At 30.8% G+C, this 20,337-nt stretch overlaps 1 protein-coding gene across 1 annotated transcript in view; it reads left to right on the plus strand.

Annotated features, from left to right (window-relative positions):
- The window catches only part of LOC124355844, a 189,430-nt gene that overhangs the window by 157,344 nt on the left and 11,749 nt on the right, over positions 1 to 20,337 (plus strand). Inside the window, exons 15-18 of the mRNA XM_046806999.1 lie at positions 4,430 to 4,598; positions 9,478 to 9,717; positions 11,918 to 11,923; positions 15,173 to 15,259. Of these exons, the coding sequence (XP_046662955.1) occupies positions 4,430 to 4,598; positions 9,478 to 9,717; positions 11,918 to 11,923; positions 15,173 to 15,259 (502 nt within the window). The remainder of the gene's footprint in view (positions 1 to 4,429; positions 4,599 to 9,477; positions 9,718 to 11,917; positions 11,924 to 15,172; positions 15,260 to 20,337) is intronic.

Raw genomic sequence — 20,337 nt, forward strand, 5'->3', positions numbered from 1 at the left:
GTTTTCCCAAATTGTTTCAAAATAGCTAAAGTTGTGTCAGTTTTTAAGAAAGGTTATCGGGAATCTGCGGACAACTACAGACCGGTGTCTCTCTTGCCTACTTTATCTAAGGTGCTGCAGAGGCTCGTTTGTCTGCCTTTTTGCAGCGCCACAATGTACTGGTCCCAAATCAGTTTGGATTTAGACAGAACCATTTAACTGCTGACGCAGTGATTTCTCTTGTTGACCAAATTATTGACCACCTATAAAAACGCCAGGCAGCCTTAGGAATGTTTTGCGACCTTTAAAAGGCGTTCTATTGTGTAGACCATGGCATATTGTGTTCTAAGCTGCAATGGTATGGAGTTAGAGGCGTAGCTCTTTCATGGCTACAATCGTATTTGTCTCACAGGCAGCAGTTCGTTCAAGTTGGGTTTTCGAAATCAGGTTTAATTGAGAACAAGTATGGAGTGCCGCAGGGTTCCGTTCTGGGCCCAATACTTTTTATCCTCTACATTAACGATATTCATGTGTGCAGGGGGGATGCCAATTTAGTACTCTATGAGCATCTTCTTCCCTCGTAAATATTGACTGTTGGCTGTCAAAAAATAACCTAATGTTGAATGCTAAGAAAACCACATTTATTCAGTTTCTAACAAAAAATAAACACTGATTTGTTGGTTAACATAAATGAAACTTCATTAGAACCGTCTCAATCTACATGTTTCCTGGGTGTAACCATCGATAGTAGATTGGAGTGGTCTACTCATGTAAATATCTAGGTTGTGTAGTAAACTGAGTCAAGTATGTTTTGCATTGCAAACTCTGAGTACATTTATGGGCAGAGATGGGTTGGTGACTGCTTACCACGGGTGTTTCACTTCGTTGTTGGCGTATGGGATTGAGGTCTGGGGCGGGGCCTCTCCTGCAGAACATGCATTTTTGGTCCAAAAGAGAGCCGTACGGATCATATGCAGGGTCCTAAATCTTCATTCATGCCGTGATTTATTTAGGAATCTCAACATTCTAACAATGACGTCCCTTTACATTTTTAGATTTGTCATGTACTGTATGTCAGGAAGCATCTGTATCAGATGCCGTCAGTGGGAAGCACTCATGCCTATCCGACAAGGCATGGCACTTTGCTTCGTACTCCCTCACATCGTTTGTCCCTGCACGAGACTAGGGTGATGCACGTGGGTGTAATTTTTTATTGTACCGTAGTTATAATCATTCTGCTGAATTGCGGTAGGAAGTAGGCTCTATGTTAACTAGACGCGGTACGTGGACATTATTTTGTTGGTTTGACCTCTCCAGCTGTTAGAGATGTCAACGGTGATAGGTTCCCGAGCCGGTCGCGGTTGGTTTGAAGAGAGAGGGGTAGTCAGCTAGTCTAGTGCAGAGCGTCTACAGGTGCAGTTCAGAAGCGATAGTACTTCCTCTATTCCTATACATTTGGGATATAGAGTTAATTTTTACCCGGTGTGTTTTAAGTCAAGTTTTAAATTTCTTTTTTTTTCCTTTAGTGCGTAATAGTTTTTCAGCCTCTATAGTCTTCAAAGTAGTAAGTCCCGTACCAGCGTTTAGTTTAACATCTTTTGTTTTATACTGTTGTGTTAAATTTTCTAAATTTTGCCATATAACAGAGCCTGATAATTCAACTTTTGAAGTATTTTAAATTAGATTTTGATCCTAAAGTTTACATCAAGGATTGTGTAATTTTGATTTTGAATATTTTGAGAAGAGAACTTTTTATTTTATTTTGTTAATTTAAACCTTTTTGGTGAAGTATAGCTTTTTAGTTTCATTTTTTTAATTTTGATCAGACTCTAAATTAGATTTGACCGATTGAGAGAAATTTTGAAGAAAAGCAAATCAAGATTTTGTAAAACTTTGTTAAATTTTGAGTGAAATTTAAGATTCGGAATAAATTAAGTATTTCCGAAAGGTTGTTCTGATTTATAGAAAATTAGCTCCAGACTTTATAAATAATATGTACTATAATAACGGTAAATTATAATGCTCTCTCTCAAAATTTGAAAGATGTTTGTGAGGTGACAATTTTTAAAAGGAACCTGAGGAGGTACTTAATATTGAAGGAATTTTATAATGTAAATGAATTCCTCTCTAACAGTGGCTTTTAAATTTTAATGCAAATGATTGTTTTTGTGTGCTTATTTATTTCTTTTGACTACTATGGAATTTGATTTTGTTAATAGCACGTTTATGTTTAGATTTATTCTATATTGACGATTGCAATGTACTTTTGTGTACCTTATGCAGTAAAAAGAATTGAATTGAATTGAATGTAGACATTTTATCTCATTTCCCTATTAAATGTAGTACAAATGCCATGGATGATAGCAGTTGTTTTTGAATTGGTCAACTTAAATCCTAATTGTTGATATTAAAATGATTGCTGAAGAAACTGCTAAAGATGAGTATTTATCACCAGTTTTAGACACTCTAAAAAATGGAAAATCTATAGAACAGTTTGGATATCAAGATAGTGAACTAGGACTACGAGACGGGTGTATTTTAAAAGACTGGAGGATGCTTGTACCAAGGAAACTTCAACAGCAAGTTTTAAATGAATGGCAAATAGGACATCTTGGTATTGTACGAATGAAAGCTCTAGCTAGAAGTCACTATACATGGACAGGATAAAGACATTGAAGAAGTTGTACGGTCTTTGTAAACAGTGTTGTCTTAAACAAAATTTATCAGCCAATAAAATCAGTCACCCTTGTCAGATGCAAAAAATAATAATCTGTAGAATGCCAATGTCTTGCTCATATCAACACAATGCATGCATGATATCTTTCAATAAGACTTTGGGGTACCCAGCTTACCCCTTTACGTAGTATCTAATTTTTGTGGTATGCATACTTTAGTAAGAGGTGTCTTTTTCTAGATGGCATTACAATGTATAATGCCCATAACTTTTGCTAGGGGTGTTGTAGAGTTGATATCTTCCTGTTACTGTGTTTCTATTGAATAGACCTTTAAAATCGACCCCAAACATTTCACAAAATTATTTTAAAGTATAGTGAAGATTATACATTGATATCTCAATCCGTTAGGAACACATACTGGTGTAATTTACACACTGTATGTATTCTAACTGGTGAATACTGATACTGGCCACAAAGTGATCAGTTGCATTGAGTAAACTACCAGATCAGCCATAAAGTGGTTGATTGCACTTAGTAAACTACCAAGTTTGGTAAACCAGCAAGTGGCCCATCGACACTCCTAAAGTTCCATCTGAGTTCCAAACTTACAGATGTGTCCTAAACAAAGTAACTTGACAATGCTCTGACATTTCTTACCAGTTCCAGTAATGAAGGAAAGGGATTTTCAATCCAAAATTGTAACTGATGACAAAATTCAAATTCAGCATGTCATCTAGAATCCAAGCAAAAGTCAGTTTAGTGGAGTAAGCTCACGAAATATCCAGGAAGAAAATATTGTAAACGCAGAATAATTATGTACCCTGTCTTATAAGACAGGAAAAAGGGTTTGCTTGTTGAATTTCTCTCCAGAAGTGAAACCACAGTACGTACCTATGACATTTGAAGAAACTCCACTATACACTTTTAAACAAACATTGAGATATGCTTAACAAAACATTTTTATTGCTCCTTGTAAGCTCTTTGTATCCGATGAAGCCGCAAAAAACTTTGTTGAAGACAGAACTTCGCTAAGTTAAGGAAGATAGTCATTGGCACAAATTACTTTGGTAAAGGCTTAGATAAATTGGCAAACAATTTAAATTGTCATCGATACTTTTGAAAACTATATTTAAAAAATAATTTAACCTTTCAATTAAAAGTAAAATTAATTTTATAAACATATTTTTTTCAGAACGGTTATGCTTTTCAGACATTCATGCATAGTGTTTTTAAAATATTACTTTGTAGGTTTGTTATATTTATCATCTACAAGACACCAACTAAAAGAAAGTTATTATTAATTATTATTGTTAATCTCTAGTATTATGAGCTTTAGATTCTATGTATAAAATAACCATGATACCCAAAAAAATTTTGTTTTGTTATTTTTATTTATACAGTAGTTCAAAATTGGAACTTTTACTATATTACAAAGGTATAAAAAAACTAAAAATGGTATTGTATGCATAAAATATTTGTATATTTGTTATTACACATGATTATGTCAAAGAAAGGTAAAAATATGGGTCTAATATGGGTGCAAAATTTTGCATTATTTATAGACATAGCAGTATCAGCTATAAAACTTGCATGACACTTATTTTATTTCAGACTTGACACTCTTAGGATTATTGCATGGCATTATTATAAACTAAAATGGAATAAATGGTGACACTTTGAAATGAAGGATGACACCATGTTTAATTTTTACTTATGATTTTATCCAGGCATGATCATTAAATAATTAAATATGCTTTAACGCTTGCACACTGAACCAACACTGTGTTTTGTAATGATTCAGCTATGATCCACGAACCTGCAGTACTGATAGAGGGAGTGCTGTTCCGCGCACGCTACCTCGGCTCTACTCAGCTGGTGTGTGAGGGCCAACCCACGAAAAGCACAAGGATGATGCAGGCTGAGGAGGCTGTCTCACGGATCAAGGTCTGTGCTAACTCCGCACATCCTCGCATGCCCTCCACTCATTTATTTGGTAAAATTTCTTGACAAAAAACCACTTAGGTTTAACTGTAACACTGTTTGAGTGTTGTAGATCAACATGAGTGATTGGTGAGAATGAAAGAGGTAGTCATCACTTGACTTTTAATTACGGTTACAATTCAGTTGACTTTAGAAGTGGAGTTGACTATTACCTACTTTATACAGCCACATGTTTGTAGGCACTCGTTAGTTACACAATCAAAACCACAAAAAACTAGTAATGCATTCAGCTATTCTTAACTGAACACAAAACTAGACACACGACCAGATAATGTTTTGATAATTATGTCTCTTTGAACATATCATACACAGATAAATACGGAAAGCCATGACCTTTTAATTTTTGAACTATAGCGTACAAAATAGTTTTTCCAGCTCACTTGGAATGTCAATTTTTTTATAAACATTCCAGAACACTTTTTTTGTTTTCTCTAAATTCATACATAAAGAAGTTGTGAACTCTAAAAGTTTAAACAGCTATAATAGAACGAAATGGCATACCATACTGGCCAACAAACTTAGCCGAAATATTTATAACATAACTTTTTGTACCAAGTTTCAACTAGTTTATACTTTTTTGGGATAGTTATCATTTCCATAAGCCACGTTATAATATAGCATGGATCTTTCACAACATTTGAAAATGTTATTTCCCAAGTAATGTACTTACTATTTCTGTTAATACAATAGATCAGTACAAATCTGATACTTAATTTCTTTAGTTAAAACAACTGAACTGTCTTTAAGGTAAGTTTTCTTAGATCCATGTCCCTTGCTATACGGCTACTGTGTTAATATGTCCAATCATTTATGTTACACATTACGTATAATCACTACATGATCAGTAACTAACGTAAGTAGACATACCACACGTTTAGGAACTGCCATATGTTAAATGATCACATGTCCAGTAAACGCTACCCATTCAGTAAAAAGTGACATACCTTGATCAATTGTTATACGTATAGTAGCTCCCCTGTTCTCTATTGTTTAGTAATAGTTACTAGAGCAGCAACAAACTAAATTACCGTTTGTTGTAGTAAGAGGCATTCTATTGTATCCGAAGAAGTGTTCCATTTTTATATGGATATATTTGTTGTATAACAGTACCATTTTGGTGTGTATATATGTACATTAAAACACTGTGCTTGCTTATGCACTTCATAAGTATGATTTCAATATTTTGTGTTAACTTATTAGATGAGATACTTATGTAATTTATGATCAGTTGCTATATTGGTGTTGAGTATCATCATTTTCATTTTTATACATAATTTTTCAATGTTTCACAAAAATAGTAGCAATGGTAGTTTTGGTACAATCTGAGAAAATATATTTTGAATGTAGAACCTTCACACATAGAGTTCATTAATTTAAAATTCCAAACATGTCAATGGTTTCAATTAATTTAAATTTTAGTCATTTTTATATACTTTTATAATTTTTTATAAAGATTGCTTTACATAGGGATGTTTTAGACTTTTTCAGTAAACTGATTTAGTAAGATTACTAAATTAAATAGAAAAAGTAGAAACGTTTTCTTTAGCAGTAATTTTTTATAGTGATTTCTTTAATTTGTTTAAAGAATCATGTTCTTTTTAGTTAAAAATTATCATAATATTGTAAATTTATTTTTATATTAGATGTCTAAAGTTTCAAAGGTGGGTTATAATAAAACAAAATATAACCAAAAATGTTATTAAAATTAATTTTAACTGAACCCAAAAATATGTTTGCATTGTATCTTTTTCTGTTTTACCCTATTTTTATATCCATATTTATTATTTACCATTCTGCACTTTGCAATTGTGTAGTTTTGTGCATGACTCTATTCTCGTAGTTAGAGTTACAGTGGTTCTGTAGTTGTGTAGTCAGTGGCCCCTATCTTCATGGGATTTGTGGTGCAGTTCACTTGTATATAGTCATTCTCAATGTGGTCAAGAGCCTTTACCTTTATAATAACCATTTAAATATATTTTTGTCCCTATCCCTATTAGTGTTTGTAAATAACAGACATATTTAGTTGTCCAATGTTTTAATTTAGATTTTTAATATTTAGCTTTTCTTGATCTCTGATTGAGTCAGTATATTATATCCATTATATCAGTTTCTTGATTTATAAATTAATATTATTTTTTTATGGGTGCACCACAGGTCTCTGAACCTTCAACACAATACCTAGAATGTGGTAGTTGAGTTGCAACTTCAATTTCAGTTCACACTAGTTAAATGTTAAACAGCCTATGTGTAGTAGGTGTTAAGTTGTTTAACTTTATTAATGTTACCAGGTATAAAGCCAATATTAGGACGAGTTAGTTTAGAGTCTGGTAGGACAAGACAACTAGAAAATAGAATTTTTCCTTATAAGGTGTTTAAAACTTTAATACTACCAAAATCAATGTTTGCAGTAGATACTCTATGGTATGGTTAATTTGGCTGAATTTACTTTACAAACAAAAGGTGTATATTATTCAAAGTGGTAAATTACAAAACAACACCTTTTTTTAATAATACTGACTTATTTAAATTATATAAGTGTGTTATAGAAAACCTAGGAAATTAAGGTTTGGTATTTTTATACACAGAAAATTGTATCCAAAATTCAATAAATTACAACTGGTGAAGAAATTATATAATTCAACACTGTAAAAAAACATTTTGTAGCTGATAAGGAAGCTGCATTAGTTAAATGTAATTCAGTAGTAAAACTAATAACCAAATAGTTATATTTTAATGATAAACATTTTGTGGACATAAAATTAATGATTAGTTGGCTGTTAGTATTCCTCATTTAAAACTCCATAAACCTAGATCAGCACTAGTTTTTAAGGCATTCACTAGGATTTAATGTTGGGTTGCAAAGTATTTCAAATTGTAAATTTGAACTTCTTCAAATTGACTCCTTTTTTATTATTTATACGTCCAAGCATTACCAACAAGATCAATTATTTTAAAAATAAGTTGGGAGAATCAGGCTTTCAAACCCTATCTTTTTGGAAAGGCTTAAGCTCCCTAGGGTAAATTTTTGAAAACTGCCCAATCTCACCGCTTTACAGTTCTGGAAATGTAAAGAGAAACGTCATTTTTTCCTCTTCTGCGTAATGGAAATGTTTACAGTGATGATCTCTTCCGTTTTTATTAATAGCAGTGAAGTTTTTGAATAGTTATAAAGTAAATAAAACTTCAAATTATGAACATTAACATTTTTTAAAGTTCGGACTAACTTAGTAACAAAAATCCAAGATTTGAACTTTAATCTTCAATATTTCTTGAACTTTAAAATGTACTACTTATCCTCCTGAATTTATTCAATAACATTTTATTTCAAATTGTGAATACTGATAATCAATCACATATTGATTTTTAATAAACCTTTATCATTACGTGTCCAAACTCGTCTTGTAACAATTCAATTACTTTTGTCATACCTCACTAACATTCAAAAAAATTGTTGGTTTTGGAAACGTTTTTATTCCTTGCAATCAATATTTAATACAGTGATGGATCATACTTTTGGTAGGAACTTTGAGCTGCCAGCCAATGTAACATGAGATATTTTTAAAGAAACCTGATTTGCAGGAAAAATGAGTCCGGTAAAGTAAGAAGTGCCTGTTTAGGAATTCAATTCAGTGACATTTCAACTTGCTATTTTTAATTATATATTTATAAAATGAAGTGTAATGATAGGATGCCAGAGTCGAGATTCCTAACTAATTTAATATTAAACAACTCAATGGAAATGATTAAATTCCATGACCCAGTCCAAAAACTTGACTGGTTTAGCAAATTATATTTTTTTTTAATTGTAATGAATATATTGGTGCCGTGCAATGCTGTACAATAGCAGTGGATGGTGCACAGTGCCCACCTGTATATATATGTGTGTGTGTATCACGCGGCACCCTTACTCGCACTTTCGCTGTGTGCACATCTTGGCCAATCATTGTGTTTCATCTTACCAACCACTCACAGTGTCTTTGTTGTTATCAGTGTTGTCTTTGTAAATACAGGACACAACCGAGGTGTAAATAAACCGAACGCTTACGTTTTACAGATTAAAGCAAACAAGTTGGTGTCAAGTGTGTCTGTAGGAAAATTACTAAACTGATACAAATTTATTTGAAAAGTGATAATGTAAGAATTAAAGTGAATATGCATAGGTTGTTTTAAATAATGTTTGAAGCCAAGAGAACATTTTATTATTTTGTCCAAGCATTGCTTTAGATGAGATGACCCTGAGCCTCCCCATGGTAACGAAAAGCTCTTGTATGTGATCACTTCCTTCCTGCACTTCTTGAGTGTATGTGTCACAAACCCTCTCGCACTGCACATCTCTGCCTTCTGCTACTGTTTTATCTATGTTTTACACCACCTGTCACTGTTCTGTTCTGCCAATCCTGACTCTTTCCATATTATTTTGTTGTCAAATTACTCACTTGTTAAACATTCTGAAAAAACTTAAATTATGAAAATTGTTTAGAAACTTGATTAACTAGATTTGAAGTACCAGGTATGTACCAACTTGTTACAGTTTTCTAAAATACTAAACCATATCTAAAAGTTAAATGGTACATAAAGAAGTTGATTTGCTTTTATTTTGTTTTTAAATTAAATTAAAATAAACAAATAAAGAAACGTTAATGGGGGAACATAAATTAACACAAAAAAGTATCCCAACTTATATACTCAAATAATGTTGATAGTACTAAAAATGTATAATAAAATTTGAATGACTTAAAGAAAAGCAAAAAATATAAAAGAAAAGAAAAACAGAGGTTAGGGTAGGTGTGTGGTTGGTGGTTGGAAGACAGTGCTTGTACAGGTGGGGACGCACCACTCCGGCTGCGAGCTCGCTGCGCTCAATCCGTCCGACTCGGACTCGACAGAACTCTCTGATCTCGAGACAGATACGAACCTGAATCCTGCCAACTCCAGGTTAGGGCCTGGCTCGCTTTTCCGGCTTCGCTTTTTGGGTTCCGTCGCTGTTGACGAGGAGGACAGGTCCACTGCTAAACGTCGGCTCAAGAAAACTATGGTTGAAGAAGCTGTCTTAAAGATCAAGGTCTGCTTCATGTTCATTGTGTTGTCGGCACGTTTAACTACTGCACTTTCACTGCGAATACTCTCATTTTGCACATATGTGTTGATACTTATTTTGGTCCAAATGTTGGTAAAGTTCGTGTTGAGCAGCAGCTGTAAAAAATTGTTATAAGACAGCTGGATTCTTTGTTAGTTAAATCTTTATTTTTGCTAAATAAAGGAAAATGTTTTAAGGATAAAATAAACTAATACTGCTACAGGGCTTACTTATGAACGTTATTAGTCCCTTACTCTAATTTTCACACCATTAAATTTTTCCAAAGTTTATATTCAGTGGAATTTTTATATGTAAATTGGAAAAAGACTCCCAGTTGTATGTTTTCACTCTATTTAACTATGGTTTTTAATTATGACTTTGAAGCTAATAAACTGATATTTTTTAGTTTTAGAGAACTTTTTTTAATTATTATACTGGACAGCATGTATATTGTATTAGATTTGGATAAACCTTACAGATATTGTTACAGAAAACCCTTTATACCAGAAACGGGAAAAATAACTGGAACTTTAAACTAATTAATCAATCAATTTATTGTCATCTAACAGGAATCAGTATAGACAATGTGAGAATACATCAAACGTGCCAACTCAACAGGTATAATTATAGTAATTAAATAATGTAAATTAATTATGGGTAACTTCACTCTACAAATAAAATTAAAACATTAAATATAATTATTGTTAAATGTCCTATTATTTTTTTATAACATTAATGTTAATAATAAATAATCCTGTAAGCTAAAAAGGAAAAAAAAAGATTTGTAAGTCAAATATCAAAATATACATTCTAAAAGTCAAGGATGTACTAAAAAGCAAAGCTTTTCCTTAAATTAAGTCTTATAATTCAACTAAATTTATAAGTCAATTGTAATCAAAAAGAAAAACTTGTTAATACAATAAATAAAATATTCAATGGGCATGTGTAAAATTTTAAAGAAATATTCTAGTAGTTGTAAACTTTAGTTTTTATTAATAAAAGACTATTGTAATCTCTCAAACACATTACTGAATGGCTCGGGGGATATTGACTACTTGATTTTTTTGTCTGGTGTTAGATCCAAGAAATGGGTTATTGAAATTTAAAAATGTTGTTGATTATGAAAAACATAATTAACTGCATCAAATAGATAAAGAATAATAATTGTTTGTATTTTTAAGAGGGCACACTAGTTAGCCGCACGCACACATGAGGCTGTGCATTTTACTAAGGGATGAACTTCAGAAACTTGGATTTTAGTGTCATGTAAATATCTCTTAATAATAATGAATTATAATTTGTATTCAATTTAGGGTTTTTATGGGAATTTTTTTTTAATTTGTTGAATTAAATTATTGTAGATCTTGTAAAAATGTATACAATACAATTTTTATTGATAATTCGTGTTATACCTGTCAGGTGAAACAGTTTAATTCATTGCCATGTTCTTTTTGCATGAACATGACAGTTATAATTATTTTACATGCTTGGTATAGTTAATTTCTAAGTGTTTAAAATGTTCTGTACTCACAACAAGCCTTATTTTCCAGTAAAGATTGTTGAGTTTTGTAGTCAAGGATGTAATTTCCATCACTGGCCCCCTTCCCTCTTGCATATAATAAAAGTAGTTCTTCCTAGTAGGACAAACAATCGCTGCCAACAGAACAGTTAAACCTCTTTTTAATCCTATATTACAGAAGTGGAAATTCAATTTGAACAAACACGCACCATGGTACACTACAAATTATGTGTTCTTGTTTCATTGGACGTTCTCAGTTTCATTTTAGTAAATAAGTATGTATGTATCGTCATATGAAAAATATGTTTCTTTTATCATTCATTACAGACATGGTTTATTAAATATCAATAGGTTTAATACAATCAGCTTTTAATGGTTTAACCTTCAAAATGTCAAGTCTCGATCTGTTCCTGATATTTAGAAATTTAGATTTTAAATGATTATGTATGTTATAAAGTCTTAATATATAGTTAATATATAAATGCTGAAATTATGGGTAATAGTGTGGAATCAACATTTTAGTTTTAATTGATAAGATTTGTAATATTAACCTTTGAAACATATGGTAGTTGTTGTATATATAGTTTTCCAGTAGAACCCATCATACAGTAATACTTGTATTAACATCATTCTCTCCCCCTTTATGCTGCTTTTATGGTCCCATAGGCTTTGGTAAGTGTTCCTTTATTTGTTTAATCATTAAATTTGATGCAGGATTAATCTATTAATTTGTTGTCAGTAGATTTTTATTCGTTGGTCTTGTAGATCTAGTTATAATTCTTGCATTTAGTTTTTATTAAATTGATTGGAAAAAATTGTTGCTAAAATTGTTTTTCTTAATATGAAACTGTGTTTTTATAAAAAATTGTCTTAGAAACTCTTGACCGATATGTAGTAAGTAGCTATTATGTTAGATATACTAAAACTTAAAACCATGCACACACTTAATTTGTACATTGAAATTAAAAGTATCCCTTATAAATCATCCCACTCTAAATTTAAAAAAAAATATTTTTGTAAGATTTCACATCAATAATGGTGGTCAGCCAGGTAGTTTACGTTTTCTCAGAATTATTATTATTATATTAAACAAATAAACAAGTTGGCTTATAAGTATGCTATTTTAAATCTTTCTTCTTAACCCTGGTTCATCTTAATAGATTCAAACAATGAATCTTTTCTTTTAAGGAGTTACATGTTGGAATTTAGTTTTAATTGTGTTTCTCAACAATAAAATTGTAAATTGTAAATGAGATAAAGAAATGCCAGCAAGGGCATTTTAATCAAATCCAGTACTAGTTGATTGTTTTAGCTCTTTTTCTATTTGAAATGTTATGTTAATATTGTTCCTCTGGAATTAAGTAATTGTATTTACTTTTTTTAGCTATACATTTCTAATATTCACATTGTCCAATAATACAGTATTCATGTAATTGCGATTTTATCAACTATGTATGATTTCAAATGAATCTATTTCACCTTTTTCCACCTCTTTACTGTGTGAACATCAGTGATATTAGTGATGATGTTTGAAAAACTGACAAAAAATGTTCACTACTCATTATTTATTAGCTGCATTCTTGCTCAATGGGAGATTTCAAAGAGACCATTCAAAGTGGTGGGAGATACTAGGTATAAGAGAATTGAAGATGTTCACCTGCAAAACTTTTGAAATAATACATTGAAAGTGAATTTTTAATTACTATATCGCTTACATGGAGTCTTCAATCCTTGTCAGAAGTTATATTTTGGAGAAAATTATGTTATTGACGTATGCAACCCAGTGTAAAATCGATTCTGCAGGTAGCCAGGGTATATTGAATTAACCAGAGGTATCACATACTTATGTTTGTCAATCATTACCCTAGAATTGAAAAACACAACAAGAAAAATACTCACCCCACAAATATGTGTCCCCATATAAAAGCTCCAGCAGCAGACGATTTCTATGTATCTTTTCTCAGTGTTTTGTGTAACATATTACATTAGGTTTAGTATAATAGGATGTTCCTCCTACAATAGGTCTTACCCAACGGAAATAAATCCATATTCTGTTTTGATGCTTTAAACTAAATCCAAAAGTTAAGTTAATGTGGTTCTGTTTTATAGACCCCATTAACTTATTTCATGTTTAGTGTTTCCAACAAAAGTGTTATAAATTGTACTTTTCAGAAGGAACAAAAAAATTGCTATCCTTTTGTACACTACTGCCGCAGTCTATGTCAATTTTTTGGTGTCAAACTGCAACATCTGCGTTGGTAGAATTATCTTTGTTTGCACTACAGTTGTATGTACCCCTTTTCTTGCGATTATTTGTTCCGCCCCATGTCAACTGTTACCACCTGGGCATGTTATACTTGCTGCTCGCACCTCCCATTTCCAGCTGTATTATTTGGTTTTTTTAGTACAGTATAGCCAGACTTGGGTGTGATTGGGTTTGACTGCGATACAGTCAAACCGAACATTTTAATTTCAAGACCAGTCAAAACTTCTAATATTACAAAGAGTGGTAGGGCTTTATTGATTAAAGTATATCTTTACTTTTGTCAATCAATTAAAATGTACTAAAAATAAACTTACTTGTGTTAAAATAAAAATATTGTCATTCAATATCGAATCAGAGACAAATGTATTTAATTCAAAGATGTTTTTGGTTAAATGTAGTGGGTGGTGTTTGTTTATGTTTAGATTTTAAAAGTTATTACCTTGTATTTGTGTTTTCAATTGTTTCATCCGTTATTTGCTATAAATGAAATATTGTTTATTAGCCTTAATAAAAATTACTAACTCAATATTCAAATCTACAGTGGAATAGACAGTAGGTAAAGAAATTAAAAGGTGTGTGTCAATAGTATAATTTTCAATTTAAATACAAATTGACGTGTACTAATATATTTCATAATAAGTTAATCTGATAATGTGTTCATTGAACATGAAAGGCATCACAAAAATAAAATTTAATAATTATTGGAGTGTTTGTTAATAAATTAAGTAGTAATAAGTTGTTATGTAAATCTTATACTTGGTACTTACAGCTTGAAGCAATCAATGAAGTTTCTATCCATGTGAGATTTTTCCATGCACCTCAACTCAGCTATACCATTATATATTTCACCATGTGTTTAAATATAATGACCCGGCAAGGAATAATTTGAATTTATTTATTCTGTTTTGAGTGTTTTTGCTGAAAGTATGCATTTAACAATGCCGTAACTGTACAAATGTCACACACGTAGAATCTTAACACCTTCATTGTGACACGAGCCATATACCAATGTGTTGACCAATTCGTTTAAGCTTTAAGTCCAAAATAAAATTTTTACCAGCAATCCATGAACCAGATTCAAACAGAAATGATTTTTATCTTTTTTTATATTTATACAGTATTGTGAATACTTTATGAAACAACTGCTGAATGAAATTAATGAACAAAGACAATTACAAGGGTCACTCATATTGATAATAAAGCTGTAATCGGTATGCAAAAGCACTTTTCTGTACCTATTAACATCTGAAACACACAAAAATTATTGGCAAGAAATTATGAGTTTTTGAGGAAGAAACAAGAGTTAAAAAACATTAATTTTTATAAAACTTTGATTCAGATCTATCCTTACTTATAAATACAAATATTATAATGCAAGCTGAATATAATTGTAATTTATTGTGTTTCTCGATTAAAAGTATTAGGGTTTTCAGTGTTTTCATATTTAACTATTCTTTGCTTAAATTGACGACTTTCTCATACTTAGTATGAACAATATCAACAACAAAAATCACCAAGTTATAGATTTTAGACCCTATTTTGATGTGGCAAATTTTACATTTCTAAGTTTAACTAGACACTAGTGGAATCTGCACCAGAACTTAAACATGTAGTAAGGATCGATGATCATATTATTACTTTAGTGGTATTTCCAGGCTCCTGAAGGTGAAACACAACCAAGCACCGAGGTGGACCTATTCATATCTACGGAGAAGATTATGGTCTTGAACACCGACCTTAAGGTAATTACATTACAGCCTCTGTACGATAATAATTTGTCCAATCTGTGGAACAGTGTGTTAATAATTAATCTGTTGTTTGATAAAATCAGTAGCTGAGTGGAAAAGAATTACAAACTACGTTTTGTATACTACATTTACTATTTTGTACATAACTACATTTAAAATAATAACCACTTTAAAACGGCCTGCTGGTTTGAGGTCCATTGTATAAATTTTTGTTTTTAATGACATATAGGGCAAAGGATCAACAAATGTAGGTCTTAAATTTTAAAATAGCTTTTAAAATATACAACTAGTTTACTGTTATGTAAATATATTTAACCCTTATATTTACTTTCACATTCATTGAGTGTAGAAGAATATATTGTTGTTGACTTTTTGTGGGAATTTCCTTTATTTAATTAGTTTATAAAATAATGTTCACAAAATGACTTTTTGTGTAAATCAATAATAAGAAAATGAACACAGATTTTGACTAAATTTGGCATGTTTTGTTTAGTTGTCCATTTGTATATGCTTTTATACATTATTGAAAATCTTTATGTTATATACTCAAAATTGTTCTATTATTTGATAAAATAATAAATTGGGATTAATGGTTTCAGTGAATATCATTATTATGTAATCTAATTTATAAATAGAGTGTAACTGGGAATGGAATATTTTCCAGGGTACACTTTCATGTTTTTACCATTATGGAATGTCAAAAATATCTTTGTCGAAATGTAAAACTATTCTTACACTGGTTGCATTGCTCTTGTTTCACCAAACTATTTTCAGCTGTTTATCAGGTTATTATATATCACTCATAGTTCAACAAGTATATTCCTCATAACATGTCAATATTTTCAGAAAAAAATGTTCTAATATATTTGTAAAGTCATAACTTCAAATTTAAGATCCTCAGAATGTAATGCTTTTTGTTTTTGTAATTTTGGACTCTTTGTTTTAAATTTATTATTGATGATGGATAATTTGATAAGATAATAAGATTTTTAACATTTTCCTTCATTATATATTACACAAATAGTACACTACAGATTGAGGAGGCTTTGATCAGTTTGTCCACTACAACTATCTCAAGGTTATATGTATTAAAAAAAAACAACACCTACTGTTGGTACAGAAATGGTATACCGCCATGTTTGAATGAATATTAATTGGTAATAATATCATAAATGGACATGAAAGTTATATGAATAAGGTGTGATAGAGGAACAATGTTTTATAAAAACTGAATAAAATTACACAGTTATTTTATTGTTCAGTCACTTCCATTACTTCCAAGGAAAATATAACATGCACTACTTGGCTTAAGCAATTAGTAAAAAACAAAACTAATAATACAATTCAATGGGAAAAATAGCTCCGCAACTCCAAATAATCATACTCTGTGCTACGTGCCCCACGTTGCTGTGCCTCTTCTACTACGATCCACTTTGGTCGCCCTTCTGCTACGGTCCAGTCCCCAGTTGGCTGTACGATTTTGCTACGTTCCAGGCCCCCGTTTGTTGTCCCAATTTTCTCACAATCGGTATTCAAAGTGTGCTGCCCCTCATTGGTTGTGCGACTTGCTTCGTGTTGGCTAACTCATATTGTTCCAAGTTGATATTTAAATAACGATCAAACTTCAATGTCTGTGGTGTTGTTGAAAGTGTAGTTTGTATTAATGAAAGTAGGCTACACGTTATATATCACTAGCACTGGGTCTATATTATCTCAGGTTTTTTTAAGTAGGTTGAATAATGGTTCAAACTTAATACTACTCTTTTGAAAGTTCTGATCAATATGATTGTTTATATCATAATAAAGTTCACAAAATATTCACTGTTCTTACCAATCACTTTGAATCAAATAAGTTTTTAAAGTAATATTCTTTAATTTAAAGCTTATTATCTTACTTACCACATTTCTTTGTAGATGGGATACTCAATGAAAGACAAAGCAAATGACTTTGACGTCAATTTATGTTATATTATACTGTCTAATTCTACTCACTTTGCTTTGATTTTTGTTCACTAACACAACATCCCATCCCTTATTACAACTTCAATGCACTATTGTACAGTTTCAAATTTCATCTATACGAGTAGACGTCCTTAATGCTTCAAGTCCAGACAGAGAAGAAGGATTCTCCGTATTAAACTATGCATACCGGTTCACACAATGTTCATCCCCTCTCCCGTTCAAATCAGCGTCTTCATGATTAAATATAATTTGATTCTTTTCTTATAATTGTCGAAATTTATCACGTTCACTATAATTGATCAATTTAAGACTTTCTATTTTCTTTTATTATTTTTCTAAAGCTTTTTTATTAAAATTTTTAGCAACATGTGCTTTCTGACGTCATCAATACGCAAGTCATTTTATCCCACAATTGGCTTTTCTGCGTAATTTTATTTAGTACTTTTGTAAAACACGAATTTTGGTTATGTATAACTCATTTTAATTAATTAAATTTGTTCCCGTATAAAGTTTAATATATTTCTCCGTTATTAGTTAAATAAATCTCAATTCCAACAACATGTGATTCACTGACGTCACAGTCTGCCGATTCACTGACGTCACAGTCTGCCGATTCACTGACGTCACAGTCTGCCGATTCACTGACGTCACAGTCTGCCGATTCACTGACGTCACAGTCTGCCAATTCCCCGCGAATATTCAAATGTCGTAATTTGACCTGTCACACTACCCCCAAATATAAATTGATCACATATTTGTTGTCAATTTATTTTTCTCCTCCAAGTAATTAAATCTTTTAAATTTTTGTTCAATTAAACTATTATTTAAATGTCTTAATAATTTTGTTAACACATGTAAGAGTATTCACATAAAACAAAGTAAAATATCAAAGCAAAGCAAAATGCTTACAGTTATATAACACAAATTAACTACACAAATTACAATGTATATATATATAAATCAACTACACAAATTACAATGAATATTAAACAATTACACAAATTACAGTGTACATATAAATCAACTACACAAATTACAATGAATATTAAAAAGTTACATAAATTACAGTGTACATATAAATAAATTACACAAATTACAATGAATATTAAACAGTTACATAAATTACAGTGTACATATAAATCAATTACACAAATTACAATGAATATTAAACAGTTACATAAATTACAGTGTACATATAAATCAATTACACAAATTTCAATGAATATATAATTAACTATACAAATATCAATGAATATATAAATCAACTACACAAATTACCATGAATACTTGTATATAAGAACAGTACTAAAGTTTTTAAATATTTTTTAACTGAATACACGTAACCTTTACATGTTTTGAATATAATGTTTAATGTGTCCATTTGACACAACATAATGTTCAATACAAGTTAACACTATTAGATTATACTAGATTTTACACACACAAGTTATGATAATACATAAATACCTTGTAAAAAATCCTAAACATATTCCTACTGATAAACAATATTATAACATCCTTATATTGTCATCTCCTACTGGAAACATATTACACACGCTATATACTATATTACATTACTCTTGTCACATCTTATTTTAAATATTTATACAAACCTTATACTAATCTGACTATTATTGTCAGTTATTTGGCTTTCAAATGAATTTGATATTTTTTATTGTTTTATCTGACCATTATGGTCAGATATTTTTATGTCAGCCCGTTTTTAGAAAAAGTGTATTTGTCATTATTATGACGGGGCATAGGCTGACTACGTGGGAGCCTACAATATTTGAAAAGAAAAACTGACTTATTCCCCTCAAGGTTAAATTTTGACAGGTAAAAAAAATTTATATAATTGGAGGGGTTATTCTTTTTTGGCACATTTCATTAAATAGAAGGTCACAAAAGTTTTACTTCATAAGCATGTATTGTTTTCTATGTGCTTCTCTGTACACTCATCCATCCACACAAGCCAGTTTATAGACCATGTTTTAAAAATTTCTTAAATAAAATGGTCTCATTCAGCATCAGTATGGTCATTCACACTTGAAGAGTTTTCATACTCTTATTCTATGAACCCTTACATTACGAGTCCCAAAGAATTCATTATTGTCTAGTCTAGTTAATGCATATGCATTTTCTCTTTTAATGTCTGCAATTACATATGGTCCTTCATAAAGTAAGAAATATTTTTTAATCTTCTTATCTAATGCATTTGATAAAATATGGTTTTTTACTAACACTTTGTCACCTATTCTATACTTAATTGGATTTAATTTCTCATCATGTCTTTTATTCCTTTTTTTTGCCTTACTTATTAAGTTTTCCCTTACCATTCTAATTTTGTTCAAATGATTAAATTTATATTCAGTTGGAAACTTAATTATTATTTTACTTAGAAAATTATCAGATCTTCTTCCAAACATTACTTCATATGGTATCGCTTCAATGGTGTCCTGTACTGAATTGTTTAACACATGTTCAGCAAATAACAGAATGTCAGGCCATTGAGTGTGTGTTTTGTGACAATATATCCTACAAATTTTATTTACTTCTTTATTTGTCCTTTCCACTATTGAACTTTGTGGGTGATAAGGTGTACTGTGATAAACTTTGATATTTAAGTTATTAAGAGTTGTGTTCCACAAATTTGAATTAAAACATGGACCATTGTCGCTGACTATTGCTTTCATTTTTCCTACTTGAGGTATAAACTCTTTAGTTACTTTACTTAATACACTTCTACTGTTTGGATTCTTTATGGCATATAATTTCACAAATTTTGAAAAAACATCTACCATTGTTAATATCTATTGTACATTTCCTCTTCCCTTTGGTAATGGACCTATCAAATCTATTGACACCAAGTCTAGCACATTCTGAGATATTATATTCATTTGTCTACCTTCTTGTCTTACATTCCCATGTTTACTCTTTTGACACAATATACACTTTTTTAACTGTTCCTTTACACTTCTTTCCATATTCTTGAAAATACAATACTCTTTAAGTATATTAAATATTTTATGACCTCCTAAATGTCCATATTTTAAATGTGTAAAATTAACTAAATCCTTTTTAATACCTTCTGGAATACATACTTTCCATAC

Source organism: Homalodisca vitripennis, chromosome 2 (assembly GCF_021130785.1).
Source record: "Homalodisca vitripennis isolate AUS2020 chromosome 2, UT_GWSS_2.1, whole genome shotgun sequence".
NCBI lineage: Eukaryota > Metazoa > Arthropoda > Insecta > Hemiptera > Cicadellidae > Homalodisca > Homalodisca vitripennis.